General features: G+C 43.9%; 2 protein-coding genes across 4 annotated transcripts in view; both read left to right on the forward strand.

The window, feature by feature from the left end:
- Positions 1–5916, forward strand: part of KLHL7 (kelch like family member 7) — a 28529-nt gene extending 22613 nt beyond the window's left edge. For 2 of the 3 annotated variants that reach the window (XM_054633197.2, XM_054633243.2), the window contains exon 11: positions 258–1517. In XM_054633197.2, coding sequence (XP_054489172.1) covers positions 258–541 — 284 coding nt within the window. In that variant the 3' untranslated portion in view covers positions 542–1517. Of the gene's footprint in view, positions 1–257; positions 1518–4655; positions 4741–4873 lie in introns of those variants that run through there. The other variant, XM_054633251.2, reaches the window with a different exon arrangement.
- A 3065-nt stretch (positions 5917–8981) lies between these two features.
- Positions 8982–15857, forward strand: NUP42 (nucleoporin 42). The gene is made up of 7 exons (XM_054633271.2): positions 8982–9112; positions 10423–10672; positions 11333–11427; positions 11727–11803; positions 13657–13743; positions 14853–14937; positions 15072–15857. The coding sequence occupies exons 1-7, from the start codon at positions 9004–9006 to the stop codon at positions 15680–15682; spliced, it is 1314 nt and encodes a 437-aa protein (XP_054489246.2). The 5' UTR covers positions 8982–9003; the 3' UTR covers positions 15683–15857.
- Positions 15858–24758: the final 8901 nt, after the last annotated feature.

A 24758-nucleotide genomic window follows, 5' to 3' on the forward strand; every position in this document is an offset into this window, starting at 1 on the left:
CATGTTTGAATCTGTAGAAACCATCTAGTGTGAATTTGTGAGAATACATCTTACTTTCTATCTCCTTTTCACTTTTCCCTTGTTTTGTATTTATACAAGGATAAGCTGCTAGTTTAGAAGCTGGGTTGTATTATCAGATTTGCTTTTTTAAGTGTAGGATTTTTGAAACCTTGAAAATAAAAACTTGAGTTTGCATGTTCTAGTGCAGTCCATACAGTGCAACATAATAAGCAGTTATCTATCTCATTGCTTTGTAGGTGGCCTTGATAATGTAGAATATTACGATATCAAGATGAATGAATGGAAGATGGTGTCTCCAATGCCGTGGAAAGGTGTAACAGTGAAGTGTGCTGCTGTGGGACCTATAGTCTATGTCCTGGCTGGTTTTCAGGGTGTTGGTCGCTTAGGGCACATTCTTGAATATAACACTGAAACAGACAAGTGGACAGCCAACTCCAAAGTCCGTGCTTTCCCAGTGACGAGTTGTTTAATCTGTGTTGTAGACACTTGTGGGGCAAATGAAGAAACTCTAGAGATCTGAAGACTGTAGGAGATGACAAAGCATTCTTCAAGGACTTGGGAAAAGATGGTTTTGGTGCTTTGCTTCCATGTTTTACTGAATCGTGTTAAATTTAGTAACAGGAAGAAATTGAGATGCAGTCTTCTAATTTGTATATACGGCATATTGTATAATGTGGATTTTGTCATGCCCATTTTCTTGTCTGTTTTAAAGAGATGGGGATGTGTTTTGAGAATCCACTTACCTAGGTGATATCACATGGCATCTTCCTTTAAAAGAACTGTAGGTGTGGCCTTGTCAAACAGAGACCCAATCCAAATATTTAGAATGCCTCTAAAGCATTTGATAAAGAAAAAAACTCTGGTTAAATGACATTTTACCAAGACCAGTTGCAGAGACACTTCCTTTAATGAAGGCGAGTAAATACAGCTTGACTCATGAGAAAGAGGAACAACAATATTTTCTCCTTCATACCTACCTGCAGAATTCTTACTGGGATGAAATGAAGACATTTTCTCAGGAAAGACCAGGGACTGCTGTCTAATAAAGATTCCCAATGTTTCAACAGCTCTCTAGATCATGATAGCTGCCCTCTTCCAGTGAGTTTCTTCCATCATTTGCATGACTGCTTATCAATTTTTTAAGGTTAGAGAGGCCATACATAAAAATTAGAGAAACACTGGTCTCTTTGGCATTTTGTGGAGCCTTACAGAAAGACTTTTTGATTTTATTTTTTTTAATTACACTGAGGTAGGGAATGGTGGGGCAAGTCGACGACAATTGTGCACTATAATTAGCAAGTTGGAAACTTGGAAAGAATTTTTAATCTATCTTCCCAGGCATCAGACTGTACATAGTGTAGATGCCAATCCATTAGCAAACACGGGAACAGGAATGAGAAAAAGCAAAGTCAATACGACAGATATATTGATTTTCTTCTTGAAAATGACTGTTTTTAAAATGGCATGAACCAAGTAATTAAAGATACTTTACAGAAGTCTTCAGAAGTTGCGCATGGTTATTCATCTCTGGTTTAGAAGCGCAGAGTTCTGTAAATGCTTCCAGCCCACATGATGGTAAATTTCTTCACGCAGCCTCAAAGTCCAGCCTCTCAAGCTTTGGGTGTCATCGACATTGTGTGCTTCTTCCCAGTTCTGGAAAACTATACAAATGACATCTGTCCTGCTCCTGTGCTAGTGTATTCATAGCTGCATTGTAGTTTTGTCACCTCTCTTCCAACTTGCTGATTTTTTCAGGTCTGTTTCTATGAGACTAGTGAGTTAACTTCAAAATTTGGTGCTTGCCTGCCTCTACCTCGCTTGGGCTGTGGATGTTTATTCTGTTTTAGTTCTGAAGTTCCTCCAGCTTCTCCTAAGTAAATCCTGGTTTTTCAAAGTCAGTACTTCTTTGTAGACTTGATCCTCGTTTCCTTCCTCATCCTGACAACTCTACCTGTACAGACAGGACTAGATGCACTCACGGCCTCCATTGTGGTTCCCTTCTTTATTCAGCAGTAAGTGAAGGGCGTGCGACTTTTTTTGTTTTCCCTTGCCTTTTCACTTCTGGCCACGAAACGTATTCCTGGTGTCTCCACTCCTTGATTCCGAGCGACTGGAATTCTGGAGGGAACTGTGTGCTCTTTAGACTGGACAGGCTCTTTTATCTGTTTTGCACCCGCTTTTAAACTCGCGGCCCCCGTTGTCGCCAGGGGTGAACAGTCCCCGGCAGCCTGGGCGGCGGCAGAGCGGGGCGGGCGCGCTCCTCCTTCGGCTCTGCGGGGCTCCGGCCGCCTCGGGCCCGGCGCCGGGAGGGGCATCCCCGCTCTGCGGGCACCCGCACCCCCGGCGCTCCGTGCCCGAGCGCGGCGGGACGGGCGGGACGCGGGCGGCTCCCGCACTGCCCCGGTGCCCGCCCCGTGCGGCCGCTGCCGGCGGGAGCCCCGGAGCAGAGCGGGCCGGGCGGGTCTCGGCTGGGGCTGTCGGCAGCAGCCTCTGCTTCGGCCCTCGCAGGATTGTGCTCTAAAGGACTGCGGGATGGGCCGTGGGAAAGCAGCCCGGGCATCTCTGCTGCCAGGAGCGGCTGCAGCAGCTGCGCGCTATTTCCATTCTCACCGGCTTCGGTGTGGGGCAGCTTTGGAAGGCGAGGGACTAAACGAAGAGCCGAAGGCAGCGGTTGTCTGTCTTTATTCCTGCTCAAAGAGCCGGCGTTTGCCAATTCATTTGGGGCGTTTACACCTCTGGAGTTTTGTAATGAATCTTTCGTGTCTCCCACTATAACTGTTTCAGGACAAGACAGTGTACCAAGGCCCCTGTCTTTGTAACTATGGAGGGTGGTTAGAAGTATTAATTGTTTTTTTGGAAGTTTTTGATTTTTCCTGTCCTTGCAGGCTTTTCAGATGTCTTCTTTCAGAAGAACTGCACCTGGAGTACTATGACAGCAAACTATAATTGGGAAATGTGTAAGCAGCTTAAAAATTATGAATCATGGGGACAGTCTTTGGGATAAGACTTGTTACCAATCTAGAGGTGACAACTCTTGACTTATCTCCCAACTCTAGGAGATGATCAGAATACCAAAATATCCTTCAATTCCTGTGCACCAAAGAGAATGCCAAAATAGCAGCTGGTCCATATGGTCTACCCTACCATCATCTTCTTGCCTGAGATCTCTGGCTCAGAATGTCAGATCTGATATTGCTCTTTATGTAGAGACATAAAAATTTGATATAAGGGCAACAGTAAGAGTATTTAAAGGAATCTTGTATTAATAACAAAAAATAAATCTTTTCCCATTGAAATGGAAGGAAAGAAAAATTCCTCTGTTGGATTAGTGAAGTTTCTTTTCTGATTCTAAATGTCTTTGTTGACAGACCACTTATTTTTCTTTTTTTTTTTAAGTCTTCCCCAATAATAAAAATATGCACTTTTTCCCACTCTTTTCAAATAGATGCTGTTGAACTGTTAGCAGAACAGTGGGAAAATTGGCTGATTCAGTGGAAAGCATTAAATGCAGTTGCAAAAGCAGCTTTTGGTAGGTGTTCACAAATGGCAACATATCTGTGCTTGATGTTATTTTTTAATGAAGTAATTTACACAGATGTTTATTATGGCTAAAAAGATTTCTGAGATGTGGCAATTGTGATGTGCAACCTGGCCTGTTCTCTGGACTCCTGAAATCAGTGAATTCCAGGTGCTATTATAAACCCCTTCAGTTAACTGAGGAAAAACGTGCATAGGGATGGTTCCATGGTGGCAAGGCAGCAGCTGGATCCCAGCTTTGGAATACTCTCATTGCAAGCCACATGAAAACAACCAGAGCTTAAGTTTGGCATCTGGCTGTGTACATGACCAGGAAGAGGCCAATCCCCACCACACCTTTTTTTTCCCATGTGCTGATGTTGACTCTTCCAAGAGAGGATCAGCAGAGTGGACCAGAATTCCCCTCCAGGACACCTTAGGATAAATGGAGCATTTGGCCAATGTCAGAATTGAGGGATAGGTGGGAGAGAAGCCTTTGCATACCATGTGAAGACAGAAGGACTCATTGGTCCTGGCAAGGTGACAAACACTTGTGAATGGACATGGGTTTGCAGAAAAAAATGCCTGAGTTCAAGCTTGTATGAAATAATCAGGGAGGCAGAGGAAGTGGCTCTCTGAGTGCAGGCTGCATGAAGTGCAGGGAAGGTTGAGTGATGTGGTCCCAGCCCTTGGTCTGTTCAGTGCTGGAGGTGGACAAGCAGGATTTGGGCTTTACCACAGGAGACAGTGACAGACACAGATGTGCTGAGGACAGGGAACAGAGTGAGTCAAAGCTGTGCCCTAAATACAGACCTGGAGCACAACCTGGAACTGTAGGAGGTGGGAATGAGAGCTCCCAGAGGGGATCAGATCATGGACTGACAGGCAAAAATTGATCAGTTGTTACAGATTTGCATTTCTGGAGGGTTTTACAGAGAAGAGCAAGTATGGCCTTAGAGCACTTAAAAAATGCAGTTGTGATGAGTGATCACTGTCCAGCTTGGTTGGAGTAGGGTTCAGTAGGACTGGGTAGCTCTGGTTTTGTTTCAACTAGCTACTGAGAGAGAGTTCCCTGTTTTGCAATCTAGTTTTCATGTATGTCTCTGGCATTTTTTCAGCTCTCTGCTTTCAAGGCCACAGGCACTCAAGCAGCACCTGCCTTTGGAATGGGAGGACAGCAAACCTCAGGCTTTGGGCTGTCAAGTAAGTTCCCATGCTAAGAGCCAAAACATTTACACATTTTTTGTCGTTTGCTGCTGCATCTTTGAAGTACAACACTGGTTTAGTATCCCTGGGGTACCAATTCTAATATTTTTTGTCAATTCTCTACTTGCAGGCTTTCCTGTGAGCAGCAGCAGCAGTTGCAGTGCCAGCAATTTCTCCTTTAAAGCCAGTTCCAGCCTCATCAGTTCAGCATCATCTGGGAGCAGCCCTGCTGCTGGGAGCTCTTCTGCTGCTGCAAATCCTCCTGCATTTGGGACAGCATCCTCTCCCAGCACACCCCAATCCGTCGGCTTTGGCAGCCCGGCCGCTCCGTCCGCAGCCTCCTTCTCCTTTAAAGCAGCTGCCCCGGCTGGTGCCTTTGGGACTTCTGGCTTCTCAGGCTTTGGCAGTGCTTCTGCTGGGAGCTCTGCAGGCACCACTCCAGCAGCCTTTGGAGCCTTTGGTGCCACCACAGCCCCTTCTGGCTCGGCCTCGAGCGGTGCTTTATTTGGGCAGAGCAGCAGTACCTCTGCACATCCTGTCACCTCAGCGTCTGCTGCAGCCACCAACTCCAGCCCTGCCTCAGACAAGTTATTCACTCCCAAGAGCGAACTGTCAGCTGAAGAGTGGCAACAGTTTGAAGCAAAGGAGTTCACAATTGGAAAGATTCCTCTGAAGCCACCACCAGTAGAACTTTTAAATGCTTTCGACCTTTTAAGTTTATTCTGAAATGTTGTTACTTTTTATTTCCTTTCTCAGTTCTCTTCTGCAGAAACAAATGCATAAGTAAAAACTTTTGAACATTATTTTGCGATGGACTTCTTACATCTGAAAGATGAACTGTTGAAACTAAAATAGAACATTTCCTTCTATATGCTGTCCTGTGAAATTCTGTACAAAGACTATATGAAAAATATGGTGTCAAAAGAAAGAATGTTTCAGTCAAATATTTAAAACCTACTCTTGTATCAATGTATTATCTCCAAATGTACAGTCCGTAGGACTGGCCACAAAAGCTTTTTTCCCCATTGCCCCAACAATTGGTATCGTAAATTTTTTGGTGAGCCCTTACTGATAGTTATTACTGAATGTGTGCCTTTGCTGTCTATCTAGAATCTGTTGTTTTATTCCCCAACTTTACTGAAACTAGATGATCTGTGAGTTATGCCTCTATAATTTCCTCCAGTCCCCTTCACTAATTATCAAAATCCTCCAACATCCTAATGTTTACATCTTTAAGTTGACCCTTCCTGTCCACAAAAGGCACATGGATTCAGGTCAAAAGGAGGGGCCATTTCAGAGCCCACACCCCCTGCCTATCCTTTTGCCTTCTCTAACACCATTCTCCTCTCATCCACATTAAAATGCGTTCAATATAGCCTACATATCCCACCAATTAGGGCTGTGAGTCAGCATGATAGTTTCCAAAAGCTGATACATTCCTTCAGGATTCTCTCATTATGAACCAACAGATCATTTCCAATTCAAAAAATCAAAAGTAGTACAAGGAACATGTCCAGAAAAAAAATGGCTGATGCTCTGACCCCACTGCTTGTCTGTGCTCTATATTTTGAGCTGTATCCTCTTTATCCATCTCCACCCTGCTGTTTTAGGGGTGTGGAATGAAGGGAACTAACATTTGCACATAAAACCTTATCCCCTTTTCCAACATCCACTGTAAAATAATATCAATCTGCAATGACACATTTTGCCCATACTCCAGTTTATAAAGTGGCCACTTGTGATGTCAATATCTCTTCATTTTATCTTTAGTGACTGGATCTCCCCTAAACACATTCCAGCTTTTGGGGATGCATCCTAGATGCTATGGGGAAGAATTGGGGATTGGCATGTTCCCATCATTTAATTTAATAACATTCAAGTTATGCAATTCCTTTACCCTTAGGTCCAGACCTTCAGTAGTTACACGACCCGTCGCCCTGACTGATTACACTGATAAACATCCACCATTTGAAAGACTGGTGCACCTACCAATCCAAGAATTCTATTCCCCTTTTTGCACTTACTTGGGTCTCTCTGCAGCATTGCACCTTGAGACTGGAGAAGTGATGGAGTCCATGGTCAGCTGGTCAGTACATGCTGAAGTCCTGTCTCATCCAATTCTCCATTGCCAGAGGAAGCAAGATGGTCTAGTCAAGGCTTTTGGCCATCCCACCTGGACACCCAGAACTCCCAAATATGGATTCCACTGGGTGCAAGACGCAGATTCGCACGCAGAGTAGAGTTCATAGAATATCCTGACTTGGAAGTGACCCACAAGGATCATCAAGTTCAACTCCTGGCCTTGCACAGGACCATCCCCAAGAGTCACACCATGTGCCTGAGCTCTGTCAGGTTGGTGCTGTGATGATTTCCCTGGGGAGCTTTCTCCAGCACCCAGCCAGCCTCTGGGTGAAGAACCTTTCTCTAATACCCAACCTAAACCTTCCCTGACGCAACTTCAGGCCATTCCCTCAGGTCCTGTCACTGGTCAGTGGTGAGAAGAGATCAGTGCCTGCCCCTCTACTTCCTGAGAAGTTGTAGACTGGAACTCAGTCTCATCTTCTCCAGGCTGAACAAACCAAGTGCCCTCAGTTGGTCCTCATACAGTTTCCCCTCAAGGCCCTTCTTGATCTTCACTGCCCTCTTTTGGATGCTGTCTACCAGCTTTATATCCTTCTTATATTGAGGTGCTCAAAACTGCCCCCAGGATTTGAGATGAAGCCACCCCAGTACAGAGCCAAGCAGGACAATCCCTCCCTTGCCTGGCTGGTGATGCCATGCCTGATGCACAGAGATCTTGGTTACATGGCTGTGCACATGGGTAGTGAATCCCTAAATGTAGCACAGCCTCTGTGTGCCAGCCAGCCACTTTTATACACTTCAAACAGCAACAGCTCAACATCTCAAGCTATGCTGTACCTACAGTGAGAGGACTAGAGAAAATGGCTTTAGCCTAAGACAGGGAGATTCAGGTTAGATATTAGAAAAAAGTTTTTCACTGTTAGGGTGGTCAGACATTGGAATAGGTTGCCCAGGGAGGTGGTGGAGTCACTGTTGCAATACGTGGTATGATTTTCCTAAGAAAGGATGTTGTTTAATGCCTGATCTTTATATACTTTCAAACCTAATCAACAAGAAGGGAGATTTAATCCCTGAAACAGATAGCAGCTGGCAAGCTCTAAATGTGCTCATGTGTTAGAAAAACAAATTACTTGTAGGTAGAATTACCTTGTTAGGGTTCAGGGTTGGACATGCTTCAGTCATCTCAGCCCTGGGTGAGGTTAACAAAGCTTGGGAAGAAGGAGTTACCACTGATAATGGACACAAAGAATGCAGAATTTACATCCCACAGGAATATTTGTCAGAACCCTCAAGATAAGGAAGAAAAGAATAAAACCAACTCAACAACTCTGCTGAAACCAGCTCTGACTCGGTAAAAGGTAATTCCAGCAGAGGGATCTGTGACCAGCAGCTCGTAGACCACCAACCCAAGAAACCCATAGGCCCACAAGAAGAGAAAGACTGAGCATGTGGACTAATTGACATGAGAAGTGAGAGAACAATTAACCAATAGAAGATAGAATACAAATTAGTAAGAGCTGTGTAACTTGTAGCCAATGAATGCAAATTCGTTTGCTAAAATGTATAAATAGAAAAAGTTTTGATAGTTGGTGTGCCTGATTTGTGGAGTACCATCTAGCACCCGGGCTTGTGCAACTGTGAAATAAAGAGTCTTTCAAATGCATAATTATTGGCTTCTCACTGGGTAATTAATCCAATTTTTGCAGACATCACCATCCCTGGGGGTGTTTAAGCGGTGCCTGGATCTGCCGGGTGATGTGGTTTAGTGGATTGCAGTGGTAGGGATAGGTTGGTGGTTGGACTGGGTGATCCTGAAGGTCCCTTCCGATGATTCTGTAGCCATGGGCTATACATCCCTTAGTCTCCCCCGAAAGATACAGCACAGAAGCGCTTTACCGCGTAGGCTGTGTGGAGCTTATGTGAGACAGGGGCAGTCACAGCCGAGGGGCGGCTATTTTACTGTGTCCGCGACTGCAGGTTTGCACAGCACAAATCAAATCCGCATTTGTTTTTATCAGCAGCTTGTTACCGCGCTATCCCTAGCTCTGACGGGATGCATGTGCCGGCCTATTCCCGCCTCTCGCCGGCCCTGCCCGGTGCCGAGCCCAGCCCGGCCCCACCCGCGGGCCCGCCCGGCGCCCGCCCAGCGCGTCAGAGCCGCGCGACGGCGGGGCGGCCATGGGCGTCTGCCAGTTCTTCCTGCGCGGCTACTGCCGCTTCGGGGAGCGCTGCTGGAACGAGCACCCCCGCGGCGCCGCCGGCCGCCCCGGGCCGCCCCCGGCCCACGGTACCCGCTCCGCGCCGCGACGGGGCGGGAGGGCGGGGGGACGCGGGGCTGCCCGCCCCGGGCGCCGCTCCGGAGCAGAGCGGGCCGGACGGGTGTCGGCAGCAGCCTCTGGCTCGGCACTCGCCGAGCTGAGCTCTGACGGAGGGTCTGGAGCACAGGTCCTGTGAGGAGCGGCCGAGGGTGCTGGGGGTGTTTAGCCTGGAGAAAAGGAGACTTGGGGGCGGCTTATCGCTTCCTACAAGCGCCTGACAGGAGGCTGTGGGCAGGGGGAGGTCGGTCTCTTCTCCCAGCCCACCAGGAGACACAGCCGTGAGCTGCACCAGGGAGGGTTGGGCAGTCACAGGAAGCGTGAGGAAACATTGGAATGGACTGCCCAGGGAGGTGGTGCAGTCACTGTCCCTGGAGGTGCTTAAGGAAAGACTGGATGTGGCACTTGTGCCATGGTCTTGTTGACACGGTGCTGTTTGGTCGGAGGTCTGTTTGGTCAAGATGCTGTTTGGTTGAACTCGATAATTGATCTTGCGATTCTGTGACTGCGGGATGTGCCACAAGGCAGTGGGAAAACAGCTTGGAAAAGTCTGTTCTCACGAGCAGCGAGCAAGTTTCCAGCAGCTGTGTGATGTACCCAGTGAAGGCTGTTTCTATTCTCATCTGCTCTGGGTGTTTGGGAGCTTTGGGAAGGAAAAGGGCACGACAGAGAGCTGAGGGCTGCAGTGATGGCATGGCAGGAACTCACTGCAGGCACTTGTCCTTATTCCTGCTGGAAGGAGGGTCGGGGTTTGCCTCTAACAACACAGGTGTGTCTGAGGTCTCAAAATGAAAAGCAGGAGCTCCCTGTGCTGGAGCAGAGCCCCTGCTGGAGCTACAGAGGCATGAACCCCTAACATAAATTTATGGTGTGTTCAATTTAATCTTTTTCTGCTGGGGTAGTTACTTCATGAAACAACCTAAGCAAAACTGAGCCAGTGTCTTTCTGCAGTGCCATGAGTTCTTGGCACAGTGATGTAGTTGAAGGTGTCTCTGCTCATTAAGGCACAGGGGAGATGGAACTAGATGACTTTTAAAGGAGCCTTCCAACCCAAACTGTTCCCTTTGAGAAGCAGGACTTGAGAACTACCCTGGGTAACTCACTAGTTAAGCTGACTTAATAATGAGGTTAACTTATTAGGAAAAAACTATGTTTTAATTTCAAACTTTTTATTGTCACTGTAAGACTAGTTATACTTACAGTTTTTGCTGATGTTGATTCATGTCTTAATGATTTAAAATATCTGTTGTTTGCTTTTCTGTTTGTTTGTTTTAATTGGCAGGTACTAGAGGAGGAGGAGGAGGATGGGGTACCTCTAACCAGAGATACAGTAATGTTATCCAGCCATCTTCCTTCAAGTCTGATACGTGGGGTGGCAGCAGAGATCACGGAAGAGGATTCTTTGGCTCCTCGGACTTTGGATCGTCAGGAGGCAGCAGCAGAAATGCAGACTTTTCACAGAACAGGTTCTCTGCCCTAGCCAGCAGTCAGAGTGTTGCTGATGGCTCTAAAGATGAAGAGGAGAGACTTCTGTAAGTTACACTCCTGTCTTACTGGAAGCATTTAGAATGAGCAGGTTGAAAGCTCACTGACTTCCTAGAGATAATGCAGAGGACAGGATCCTGAGGAGAAAGCTGGGACATGGGAAGAAACATAGAGAACATCACTTCATTTGGGTCTCTGGAATGATGCTGGCATGGGGAGGAAGTGATCCTTGTTTGGCACCTGGGCTGGGCAGACAGTCAACTGTGATATTAGTAATATGGTGTGGTATTTAAGTTGTAATCAGGAGGATAAGAAAGGAAACAGATTCCAGTGCTTGAAAATAAGAAATCAAAGCCCCTTTAAGCAAATGAATTATTTTACTTTGTTTTTTGTCACTTAAGACAACAAATCTTTCTGCCAACAGCAAAACTATTGGTTTCATAGAGGTCTATGTTACAGTCAGCTACAAGTTACCAGCAGCTGCAGGCAGGTACTGAGAAGCAGCAGTGTGATTTCCCAAAGAAGCAAGGCTTTGGAAACATTTTCCATTACTTTTTTTGAGATTGCCTTAAGAAAACAGTTGGTTTTCATGGTAGCAGGTTTTTGACTCTAAATTTGGATTCAAACCAATTGTTTGAATTGGTTGTTACTGGCAGTTTTTGTTTGACCATGCAATTTCACCTTCATCTGTGATTTTGTTTTGTTAGTGAATGTGTAGTGAAAGACATGGAAATTTGGGAATCATCTGGACAATGGATACTTTCATGTTACTCACCAATGAAAGAAAAGCCGAATGTCTCAGGTAGGTAACGTTTTCTGTTGAGGATGTTTCTGTGACTTGCAACATTGTTGTACCTCTGAGCAACCATTTGCCAGGTGATGATTGGCCTTGTGATACAACAGAAAAGAATATTAGTGGATGGCAAATTCAGTTTGGACTTTCACACCTCTGACACTCTGTAATAAATCTTTTTTTTGTCTCTGTCTATAGCTCTCTTAAGAGAGACAATGTATCAAGGTGCATGTCCTCATAACTGTAGAGGGCAATTGGAAGTATCAGTCTCTTTTCTTGGAAGTTTTTGACTCTTCCTGTCCTTGCAGGCTTTTCAGATGTCTCGCCAGAAGAGCTGCGTGTGGAGTATTATGACAGCAGAGCAAACAATATCATTGGGAATTATGTAAGTATTTATAAAATGTTGGCTGGTGTGGACACTCTTGGGACAGGACTTGTTACTGTTCTTCAGGTGGCAACTCTTGATTCATTTATCTCCAACTCTAGGAAATTGTCAGAATGCCAAAATATTCTTCAATTCCTGTGCATCAAAGCAAATGCAAAAACTGCTGTTAGACACTCCTTGACTGAATCATGTCCCTGCTCCTGTGTGTTATTTGTAGAAGTTACTTGAATCCTGTTTCAGAAGTTTAATGCCTTATACACTATTAGGCAGTTTGATTGTTATAGGTGGTTATTTGGTGCTTTAAATAGAACTTGACCTTGTTCTTTTACATAGCTCATACCTTTGTTGCAGGGAATTAATAATGAAAATAGCAGATACTTATTTTCTAGAAACAGATATGTATATACTCATTGGGAAGAAATGCATATGTTTTTATATAAAACATCTCTCAGTGTGTATGTATCATTCCTCCCTTGTAGTCCTTTCAATACCAAGGAAGCTAACAGTTTATTGTTGGGCCAGGAAAGAAATTAGGCTGTTGGACAGCTGCAAGTACAAATTAATTCAAACTACATTGCACTCTTTCCTCTTCTTGGTTCTGTGTTACAGAACGAATTGCCCTTGTGACCATTCTTGCTTCATAGGTTTAGATTTACCAGAATCACATTTGTAGAGACAGGAGACACATAATTTTTTTAAATTTCAATTAAAATAATAAACTAAAATAATAATAAATAACAAATAATAAACAATCTGCTCTCCATGGCTATTTAAATAAATAAATAGTGATCTCATGTAAGCAGTAAATGGGTTTTCCTAACTCTCAGTGTATAGATGATAACTGTATGATACAGTTCTCTTAAAAATGTTTAAGTACGTCATGTCTTTTCCATGTTTCTATTCTTAAACTGGGCCAAAATCTGAATTTTCCAGTTGTACAGGAGCAGATACCAAGCAACATGATCTTCCAGCATGTGACTAGACACAAAAGAATTATTAATGTTTGTGGTGTAAGACTCTCTTGAAAAATGAAGGAATTTGTCTACAAAAAGATTACTCAATTTTTGCAGGCATTTGTGACACTAGGTCTTTTACTTGTTTAGGTTTTAGAGAAAATTCAATTAGGCCAGGCATCAAATTAGGTGTGTTGCTAAACTTAAGTATAAATGTAGGAAATACACATTTGGAATTCCTGAAAGGTTGTTTGAAAACTTTTTAGTTTTTGCTTAGTACTAAATCACAGTTATCAAGACACAGACACCATTTATTGCTGCACTGTTCTGTGCAGTTATCTGATGGATCACACTCAGGAGGCTGATTTAAATTAGGGAAGGTAATTTCATCAAAAGTAACTATTTTAGGATGATACAATGGAACTGTTCTGAATTACAGTGGTTTGAAAGTGGGTATTTTTTTTCTGCAAATATGGAAGAAGCTAAGGTAAATCTTAGGACTTCAGTCTAGTGAGTGAGTGCATAAGTGGAAAGGCCAGATTGTAGAATCTGTTCTCATATATATAAAACTTACATATCTTGTTTTGTGTCATTTTCCCCCCCAGCATCTAATTCAGAAAAAAAGTAGAACTTGGATTTGAAAAGTCCCAGAACTCGTCTGAATGTTACTCCTATTTAAAGTAAAAGGGTTGATTTAAGGACAATAGTAAGAGATTTTAAAGGAATTCTCTGTTAAAAACAAAGACATCAGCTCCTCACGTTGAAGTTTCAAGAAAGAAAATATTTTATTGGGTTACTGAAATTTCTCTTCTAATTCTAGATATCTTTTTTCCCTTCAGTTGCCAGATGACTCTTTTGTTTTTAAGTCTTAAAACCATGCTTTTATTTACCCCTTTTCAGATAGATGCTGTTCAAAATTTAGCAATACAATGGAAGAATCGGCTACTTCAGTTGAAAGGTTTAAATGCATCCACAAAAGCATCTTTGGTAAGTATTCACAAATGGCAACATGTCTCTCTGCCTGATGTCATTTTTAATGAAGTAATTTACACAGATGATTATTATGGCTAAAAAGAGATTTCTGAGATGTGGCAATTGTGATGTGCAACCTGGCCTATTCTCTGGACTCCTGAAATCGGTGAATTCCAGGTGCTATTATAAACCCCTTCAGTTAACTGAGGAAAAACATGCATAGGGATGGTTCCATGGTAGCAAGGCAGCAGCTGGATCCCAGCTTTGGAATACTCTCATTGCAAGCCACATGAAAACAACCAGAGCTTAAGTTTGGCATCTGGCTGTGTACATGACCAGGAAGAGGCCAATCCCCACCACACCTTTTTTTCCCATGTGCTTATGTTGACTCTTCCAAGAGAGGATCAGCAGAGTGGACCAGAATTCCCCTCCAGGACACCTTAGGATAAATGGAGCATTTGGCCAATGTCAGAATTGAGGGATAGGTGGGAGAGAAGCCTTTGGATACCATGTGAAGACAGAAGGACTCATTGGTCCTGGCAAGGTGACAAACACTTGTGAATGGAGATGGGTTTGCAGAAGCAAATGCCTGAGCTCAAGCTCGTATGAAATAATCAGGGAGGCAGAGGAAGTGGCCCTCTTTGAGTGCAGGCTGCATGAAGTGCAGGGAAGGTTGAGTGATGTGGTCCCAGCCCTTGGTCTGTTCAGTGCTGAAGGTGGACAAGCAGGATTTGGGCTTTACCACAGGAGACAGTGACAGACACAGATGTGCTGGGGACAGGGAACAGAGTGAGTCAAAGCTGTGCCCTAAATACAGACCTGGAGCACAACCTGGAACTGTAGGAGGTGGGAATGAGAGCTCCCAGAGGGGATCAGGTCGTGGACTGACAGGCAAAAATTGATCAGTTGTTACAGATTTGCATTTCTGGAGGGTTTTACAGAGAAGAGCAGGTATGGCCTTAGAGCACTTAAAAACTGCAGTTGTGCGGAGTGATCACTGTCCAGCATGGTTGGAGTAGGGTTCAGTAGGAGTGGGCAGCTCTGGTTTTGTTTCAACTAGCTACTGAGAGAGAGTTCCCTGTTTTGGAATCTAGTTTTCATGTATGTCTCTGGAATTTTTTCAGCTCTCTGCTTTCAAGGCCACAGGCACTCAAGCAGCACCTGCCTTTGGAATGGGAGGACAGCAAACCTCAGGCTTTGGGCTGTCAAGTAAGTTCCCATGCTAAGAGCCAAAACATTTACACATTTTCTGTAGTTTGCTGCTGCATCTTTGAAGTACAACACTGGTTTTAGTATCCCTGGGGTACCAATTCTAATATTTTTTGTCAATTCTCTACTTGCAGGCTTTCCTGTGAGCAGCAGCAGCAGTACCAGTGCCAGCAATTTCTCCTTTAAAGCCAGTTCCAGCCTCATCAGTTCAGCTTCATCTGGGAGCAGCCCTGCTGCTGGGAGCTCTGCTGCTGCTGCAAATCCTCCTGCATTTGGGACAGCATCCTCTCCCAGCACACCCCAATCCGTCGGCTTTGGCAGCCCGGCCGCTCCGTCCGCAGCCTCCTTCTCCTTTAAAGCAGCTGCCCCGGCTGGTGCCTTTGGGACTTCTGGCTTCTCAGGCTTTGGCAGTGCTTCTGCTGGGAGCTCTGCAGGCACCACTCCAGCAGCCTTTGGAGCCTTTGGTGCCACCACAGCCCCTTCTGGCTCGGCCTCGAGCGGTGCTTTATTTGGGCAGAGCAGCAGTACCTCTGCACATCCTGTCACCTCAGCGTCTGCTGCAGCCACCAACTCCAGCCCTGCCTCAGACAAGTTATTCACTCCCAAGAGCGAACTGTCAGCTGAAGAGTGGCAACAGTTTGAAGCAAAGGAGTTCACAATTGGAAAGATTCCTCTGAAGCCACCACCAGTAGAACTTTTAAATGCTTTCGACCTTTTAAGTTTATTCAGAAGCAACATGTTTTGAAATGAAGTAAAATGCTACTTTTAACTTTTGTTTCATCTCTCAAGTCTCTTGCAGGAATAAAATTACAAATATAAACATGTGGACTTTGTATTTTATAGTTTATTGGTTATTTTGGGACAGGCTTTTTACATCTGAGAAATGAACTGTTGAAAATAAAATGGAGTATTTCCTTCTATTTGTTGTCCTGTGAAATTCTGGGGAAACACTGTCTATAAAAATGTTGTGTCAAAGAAACATTGCTTCAGTCGTGTATTCACAGCCTACTGTGAATGGAACCCTAGAAAGACACATGCAGTTACAGTGCTTGTTGTTGGACAGCCTTTTCTTACCCCTCTTCAAATTGTTTGTGCAGTGTTGGAGGGCTGTGTGTCGAGAGAGAGGGATGGCTCCTGTGTGGTCTGTGCCACACTTCACTTTTCTGTCCCCTGGGAGCCAGTTCCTGTGCCAGTTGACACAATTCAGCTGTTTTTAGTAGTTTCACCTGGGTCACCAAGCCTGCAGGAATGTCATATATAGCCCTGAAAGCATTCATCCTGCAGAAGGAGCTTGTGGGTTCTTGTTTTGGTGCCTCTTAGCTGAGACTTTGCAAGCAATAGCAAAACTGCCTTTCTGTGAATGATGTCAGGTTCTCAAAACTTGATGGGTGCATATACTAACGTTACCTCTCCTGAAGTTATGATGTTAAGGGATCAGTTTTGTTGCCAAGACGCTCTAAAGCAGGAGTCAGGAGTCTTCCAGAGGATAACCTAGACTCAGGAAAGAACACTTGCTCTTGAGCAGGCCTTCCCCTTAGTAGTCAATAATTGTCAGAGCTCATCTTTAAGAGGAAAGCAAAAGTTTACTTCAGGATACACATAACTAAACCAGTGGTTTCTTAAACACTTGTAGATAACATTTCAGTTCTCAGTATGGACCTCGTGGTCCTACATAAAAGTTCACCTGTGTTGTATGTCCCACCACAGGTCCATCAGAGACTGGCTTGCTGAAAGAGTGGGAATGAGTGGAGCAGCACCTAGAATGGCAGGCTGGGGGCAGACCCCAGCAGCCTCCGTGGAGATCCAGGTTCCTCAGTGTGTGCTCAGTGTGGATGTGGCAGAAATTGCAGGCGTTGCATGTCTCAGCAGCCTATTGCTGCTCAACTGCTCTAGGAGCTTCCCAGGCTTCAAAGGGAGCATGTGCTGTTTTAAATGGAAGTATTTTGCTTTTTAAAAAAAAAAAAATTGTAAGGCCATAAAAATGTGGATATTCTCCTGCACACACCCAAACAGTATTGGCTAGATGTTCTCAAGCATCCTTCTAACACATGGAGACCTAGAGGAAGAAGGGAATTTTTAAGTGTTAGGTCATATTGCCATTAATAAACAAAGATTAGGTGAGGTATTCCTAATTCTGACAGCAAAAAATAAAAAAGTTTGATCAAACGTGGTTTTTAAAATCATCTCCTCACCCTTAAAATTTTTTAAAAATTACTGTTACAGATGTACTAGGATTTGGTGTTTTCACAAATGGGCTTCTGAAAAGATGGCAGGGAGCAGTTTGATACGACTTACCTGGCAAAAGGCAAGCTGCAGAAGTAGGGATAAGGATAGGACAGAAGAGAAGGGAATAATATTACTCTAGGGGGCTCACTAAACTGCAGAAAATAGGCAACCATTTATTAGACCAAAGAAATCTATCCCAATATTTGCTCTGTGTATATTTTTTTTCTGTTTGTCCTTTTCTGCTTTTGGTATACTTCTTATCAAAGTTGGTTGCAAGCACAAAGGAGGCTAAATAATACCTTCTATTAGCTACAATTCTTTCACTTTTTTAACTCCTTCTTTTTCCAACTGTTTTTTTTTTTGTTGTTTGTTTGTTTGTTTGGTATATGCCTGCTCCCCAGAAAGTGATAATATTGTGGTCTGGCATATAAAAAACATATATAGGGTGGCAGCAAACTCACAGATGTCACTTACTGTATTTTGATTTAGAACAGGAACCATGAGGTGAGTGTCCAAGCAAAGATGTGCAATGTCCCCTGATTAGCTGAACATCTTGGTCTGTGAAATAGGCTGGAGCATTCAAGCTCCATGTGATATTTTCAAGTACTTCCCTTAATTTGAAATAACAGGATTTATGAGTCACTGAAATTCCTGCAGTGTGGTACAAACAACTAATTTGAAGAACGAAGTTTTGGTTTTCAAGATTTCCTGGATTAATCCCCAGCCAGCAGCACTTTAGGCTGGCTGTATACAGGAGAAAAACTCTCTGCTGCCCCAGCTGAGGAAGCAACCCAGCACCTAACAAATGGAATTTTCTCTGCCCTTTTTCCTCACATACTAGCAGCATTGGCAGATCTCAAAATGTGATTTAGCATCTAAGAAGGAAAAGAAACCTGTGAAGCTCAGAAAGCATTACAAAAAATTAGGTCTTAAAAATGAAAGATCACAGTAGCCCCATGCTCTGTAGTTTCACAATGTGCAGCAGCAAGTGGCAGGGTAGCCTTACACTGAGTGAGGGAAGATGGACTGCAAATAATCAGTTGAGTGGATTTGAGCCTCAGAGAACAAGCTAGGGCACCCACAACAATAAATTAACAACGACCAGAAGGCTGAGGAAAGAAGAGTTTTCATAAATGTGCCTGGGGAGGGAAAGGAATATGAAAATCCTATTAATACGGGAACACCGAATTGAGATGGATAAGACTGAAACAGTGGAAATCTATTTAAAAAGTACTTGAAATGAGGAATGGTTGAAAATCAATAAGGATGTCATGCAGTAGCTGATGAAAACAAGTAAGAAAATATTTGTGAAATGTGAGCTTACTGCAGCATAGTGGGAGTGCAGATAATTTGCTGTACAGGTCAGTAAGGGAATCAGATAATGGACTTGCTACAGTTTTGGTAAGTGATATCACTCAGAAAAGTGGCAGAGCACCAGGGATTTGCTAGCAGACTGAGGAAAAAAAAACATACCTCAGTGAGCAAAGGTACTCCATTTGCTGACAGTTACAAATAATTTGAGGAGATTGCAAAGACAGATCAACTGGCTTTTAGTAAGGCATTTGATACAAGCATTTAGGAGGTTTCAGAGGCTGATTAGGGTTAGTGATTAATCAGAAACATCTATGAGTGAATGCTTTTGTTTCTAGTCCACCTCCCATGTCCTAATGTAGAAGATAGAGAGATGTTTACCTGAGCAACAGTGGGGGGAAAAAACCACAAATTCTATTTAGACAATTTGTCTAAATTGATATCAATTTAAGTAGCTATCTAATTATATTTGATCCAATATAAGCCTAATGGAAGCTGAAGGAAAAGTCTGGACTACTAGTGTTCAGAGAGTGGGAGCAAACTGTAGAGTAGAAAGGTGCTGACAGTGAGTGAGATCTGAAGCCATGCTGGTTCAGATCAGGAAAATGTAGTTTGAGCTGTAGGAATCTCCTATAGCTACAGTAATGCTGTGCTTAGCTCTGAGCCTGCAACTGCCAGAGAGCTGCAAGATGAGTAGAAGGAGATTCAGGGTGCAAGCAAAACCATTGGAAATGAGAATTTAGGAGGGAATTGAGAGCTGAATATTTACTGCTTGGTGAAAGCAGAGGCTGCAACATGCAATGACTGTCACTTTGAAAGGGTGCTCTCTCAGGAAGGAGGACTATTCTAGTAACCAGAATATTGTGCTACTTTCACAGACTTGTCTTAGACAGGAAGTTTCCCACCTGGAAAAGTCCTGTTCTACACCTCTGTTAAGTTTTTGGTTGGCCAAGCCAACCAAAACATGAGAACCAAGTCCCTGCTTGTCAGGACGAACAGCGCGTGTCCTCAGGGATGCAGCAGTCAGCAAAAGTAGATTTGATCAGTTCCTTTGAACCAAACTACACCAATGCTTTCACAGAGAGTGACAGGGTTGCAACACTGAGCATTTGGGGCAGGGAGCTCTATGTGCCTGCCACCTGTCCTGGGAATGATTCAGGGTGCTGGCCATAAAGAGGGAACCTCTCTCCACTGAGTTGAAAGAGGCAGGTTAACTCTCTAACCCTGGGAGTGAATATGCCTCTTGGTCTTGAAACTCTCACTTGCCTTGAAACTCTCACTTGCCTTGAAACTCTCACTTGCAATTGCCTGGTTCTCCTGTTAAGAATAGCTAAGTAAAAAACCACAGTTGTTCTTAGCAGCTCAGCCTTAGGCAATATGCTTATTTAATCTCCAGCACTCTAGCAAATTTTCAGTATCACGCAACAGGATCCTTGGTGGGACTTACTCCCTTGCAAAAAAAACAAAGCCAGATCCTAAATGGAGGGAAGAAGAGCAAGAAGAGCAAGACTTAAATGTCAGTAGGCTGATGCACATTTTTGTTCAGGTACATGGATTGCTTTGTCTTTCCTCCACAGCCGGTAGGATTTGTTCTTACCATGTACATGAGGGACATAAGAAACAAGTTCTATGCCTTTCCCCTTCCAGCAAGCAGCTCTGCTACGTTCCTAATTGCATGGCAGTCATCAGAAATGCAATCTGGTGGTTTGAAAGTACCTGCAGCAATTATATCCTGTTCCACCTGAATTTCTATTTTGTTGTGGCAGTGAGTTCTTAGCAAATTAAATGCATTCTAGGCAACATCAAGGAAGAACATTCTGTTCTTCAATGGAGCCTTATCTTTGCAAGTCACATGAAATATTCCCATTGCATATGCCCTACAAACTAACTAGATTAGATCTAATTATACCAAATAAACCAACCCTCCTGTGTGAATCAAACAAGCAACATTTGCATGTGTGCATGTAAAACCATGTCACTTCACATTTAAGAGGAGACTGAGGTACAGTTTTGATCTCTGAGAGCTTTTCCATCAGAGAAAAGGCTACTCAGTGCTGTGATGGTTTTCTGACGAGCATCTGTGCATCTCTGGCTTTTGATGCACTTCAGTATTAAAGCACTCTTTATAGGCACATTAAATTTTGTTATTACAGTTTACTCGTGCAACTGTGGCTTCTCTTGAAGTATCTGCAATGATTAAATGGAACTAAAAGAATATAAAACTGAAATAAAACTGTATAACCATGGGTTGCATTAAAAAAAAAACAACCCAAAAATAAAAGGCTGTTATCACTTACTGATCCGGTATGATAAATAGACAATAGATGAGGTGGAGAAGAACCTTCTGTATTCAGGATACATGAACTCTTTGGAGCAGAAGAGAGCCTTCAGCATTCTCCCATAGCCTTGTTCAGGAGCTCCCATGGGCTGGGGGCCAACAGGCCCTTGCAAAGTGAAACACTGCTTGAACTTCACCCCAGGAGCTTGGCAGAGCCTAAAAGAGAGCCCCAGCCTGCAGGCAGACCTGCCTGACTTGAGATAAGGCCTTTTCAAATTTTACTGCAGATCCTTCTGCCTGGAGTCTGCTTCAGACATCTCTGTCTCTGTCTAACCTACCTGACTTGCTGGAGACTGATTTCTTTACTCCCTGCCCCATGTGCCTCCCAATCCTCCAAGCTCTTGCCCACAAGGTCCCCTGTATTTGCACACCTGGAGTAGTGACTTCCTCAGCCTCCCTGGGCAGGTTCTGCAGAGGGAAATGGCCACCAGGAACCCTCCTCTGCACAAGTCTCTGCCTCCACCTGAGCCTGTGGGGGAACTCCCATGAGTCTCCCATACTGGGGCAGGGTGCTCATGATTTGGGACACCTCCAAGCCAGCCCAAGCAGCCAGGCAGGGCTGGACAGCACCCTGGGTGCTGATACAGCTCCAGCATGACCTGCCTTTCCAGCTGGTGCTGTTTCAAGGTTCTGTCCCATCAGTGCCCTTTGCTCACATATTCAAACTCCCTATCACATGGCATTTCCAGCAAAATGAGTCCCACTTAACCTCTGATCATGCTCTATAACCACTGGTGAACTCCTCCTGCCTGTTCTTCCCTGACAGCTGTCTCTGCCTGCCCCTCTCAGGAGTAGTACATGTAGAAACTCAAGGGTGCTAAAACTCCCCCCTGACCCTCACAGGACAGCGCTTCTGCTTCTCCAGGCACTTGTCTGAAACACATCTAAAGGTTTCTTTCCTCCCAAAGAACACTGTTGCAGGGATGTACCTTCCTTCTGCCTTGTCCTCTAGTCCCCCACCCCTTCAGTGCCCTGGGGACAGAGGGGGCATCATATTTTGTCATCCATCAGGTGTGCAACCCAGGAAAGGAGGAGACACCTCTGGGCTCCACACAGGAATGACTGTAGTCTGACTGCAAACAGCTGCTTGTTTGTGTCTGATAACAATCAAATTAACTTTCTCCTATTTTTCCCTTCTGAGCATTGCTGTACAGATGAGGAAAAGACAGGACACAAAATAGGGCACAAAATACTCAGGCAAGTTTGCTGAAATTTATTATACGGGTAAAAAACCCAGACACCCTAACTTTGGGTTATATGGCTGAAACACATGCCCATCCTCCTTTTCACAGCAAAGCTTCAGAGCAGCACCTATCAAAGAGCACACATGATACAAGCAACACAAGCAATCTAAGTCAATTCTTGCAGAAGGAAATACATATGGCTGCCAGTAATAGGTCCATACTGAAGTAACCAAGGTATGTTGGACACCTGATGACATATAAGGCTGTCCTGTCTGTTGAAAAAAACCAAGGATCTCTCTGACCTTTTCTTATGTATTTATCTACCTTGTTTTGGAAAAACATTGGATAACATTAAAGATACTAGCAGAGCCTCTCAATATTACAGACAGCATTGAAGAACAAACAAATAAATGCACAAAAACCCCTGTGATCACAGCTGAAATAAACTGGTTCTGGCAGCAAACTTCTACTTAAGTGGTCACTGGACAGATTCCATCCTTACAATGATCTATTTTGAGAGGGTTTATTCTTCCAACAATAACAGAAACAGTCACGAACAGAGGGAGTCCTATAAAGTAACTAAAGAGTACATGAGAACAATATGTGATTTTTTTTGTTGTTGTTGTTTTAAAAAAACTGTTAGAGTGTGTGTGATTGAAATTTATAGCTGTGCATCCAAAATAATTTACTTAGAAGTCTGTATCTATTGCAGTACTTGGTGTAGAGGAAGAGGAAATAAATTGCATTTTCCAGCATTCCTACCTCTGATGCTGGGCCTGTGATGATTCACACAGCCCTGGAGGTCAGCCAGGGGACTCAGAAGCCACAAAGCCCCAGTGCACACTGTGCATCTCCTGTGCTCTGCTCAGCTCTCACAGGCCCTCAGTGTGGACTCATCCTTAGAGAAGATGCCCCAGGGTTGTGGTGCTGGCTGTTGTCCATCTGAAAAACTCCCCATGAATGCAGGACTCCCAAATACCAGTTTTAGTCTCTGACATAGAGCACAGGAGCCAGGAAACTGCTGAGGTCCAATCCATTATGCTTTCTGATTTATATCCAAATTACTCAACTTTAGCAGGTTTCCTAAAAAATTACATAGTTTTGATCATACCATCTGATCCTTTGTCTGTGGTTCCCTCTGCACCAGTCTTTTTTTTAACCCCACAGCAAATTTTCAGGAAATTAATTTTCAAAGATGACCATATTCTCATAGCTATAGTAAGAATTGGCAAGGAAGGAAAAGCAGGCTAAACTCAGCTGCTATGAATGCTGTTAGCAACTGGCTGGCTGATCAGCACACATGGAAATCTGGTATCTAGAGTAGTTCACCAGACTTTTGCCTCATTGAGGTATTAAAGAGGACAAAGGGCACCAAACTATAGGAAACTAGGTTTCCTACACACATTCTGTGGCTCAAAACCATCTTGTTTCAAGTATCAAAGGAAGATTCTTCTATGTTCAAACATGAAGTTAACCAAGGAGCAAGGTGCTATGTAAGTTCAGATGTAAAAGAACCAAAGCTCATGACTTCACCGTGGGAAATGCCAATTTGCTGCCAGTTTCATACTTAATGGAAATCAATGAAATTATCCATGATCCAAGAGCTTTACAGATGGACCTCAAGTGTCCTTTCTCAGGATTCCTAGGATCCTGCCCTTGTAGAACTTTCCAGCCTCCCAGAACTTAGGAGAAAAACAGAATCATTGCAGAAGAGCTTCTATGATGGAACAGAAACCATGAATGATCTTTCACTTAAATGAAACTGGAAATAACAATCTGATTAAAATAAAACAATTGTTATGGCATTTTTTGCCTTCTGATCAGTTTCTAGAAATAATTGTGCACTAACCCATTAGGGTATCACTAACCTTTTATCCTGTCATATGACACAATATATTAATTTTCTTGCTCTTTCATTTGGCAGAGAATGGCATTTCTGCCAAAGCATATGAAATTTTTCAAGACATTTCACATATCCTGATTATTTTGAAGAAACATCTGGCTCAGTTCAGCTGAGGAAATTTGCATATTCATTCATCTTCTAATCTTAAATGTAACTTACACCAAAAGACTTAAGGTACAGGAGAGTGCAATTGAAACTGAACAAGTCCAGAAAATAAGAGATGTTTTTCCCTCACACACAGCAGGCTGAAGAAGCCCCAACAGCCAATGGCTGCCTCTGTTCAAACTGGAGAGACTTGTCCATGCATCAGTATATGGAGCCTCCTTTATGCCACAGGGCAACCATGGCCCCCTGAAAAGGATCCAAAACACTCAAGGCAACCCAAGTGTGAGTAAGAATATTTAAACTCACCAGTAAACTGAAGCTTGGGCAGACTCCAGAGCATGGCTCAGATGGGCTTTTCGTAGGAAACACCACTGAACAGTAGTCACAAGTCCTCTAGCATGATGCAGCTTCTGCCTGTTTATATTCCATCATCTCCAGATAGGAATTTAGTTATCGTACAAGGCTTGATAGAACTTTTGAAATAGTCAGGCAAGACTTCACCCATTCAAGTGTAAGAGAAAGAAAAGAGCACAAAAGCAGCAAATCAAGCCTTCATCCTTCTTGTATCACTTCTGGAATACCTTCACTGCCAGGGGACAGAACCTCCTTCCTGCCTGCTTCAGCTGTGACCCATTATAGCCTGAGAGGGTAAAAGAAAGGAAGCAGGTGTTGAGAAGGCCCTTACAATGATAATGATGAAAGGATGACCCAAGGAAGTTTGCTTGGGTCCCCAGCAGGGAGGGGATTTCATCTC

Source organism: Agelaius phoeniceus, chromosome 1, assembly GCF_051311805.1.
Source record: "Agelaius phoeniceus isolate bAgePho1 chromosome 1, bAgePho1.hap1, whole genome shotgun sequence".
NCBI lineage: Eukaryota > Metazoa > Chordata > Aves > Passeriformes > Icteridae > Agelaius > Agelaius phoeniceus.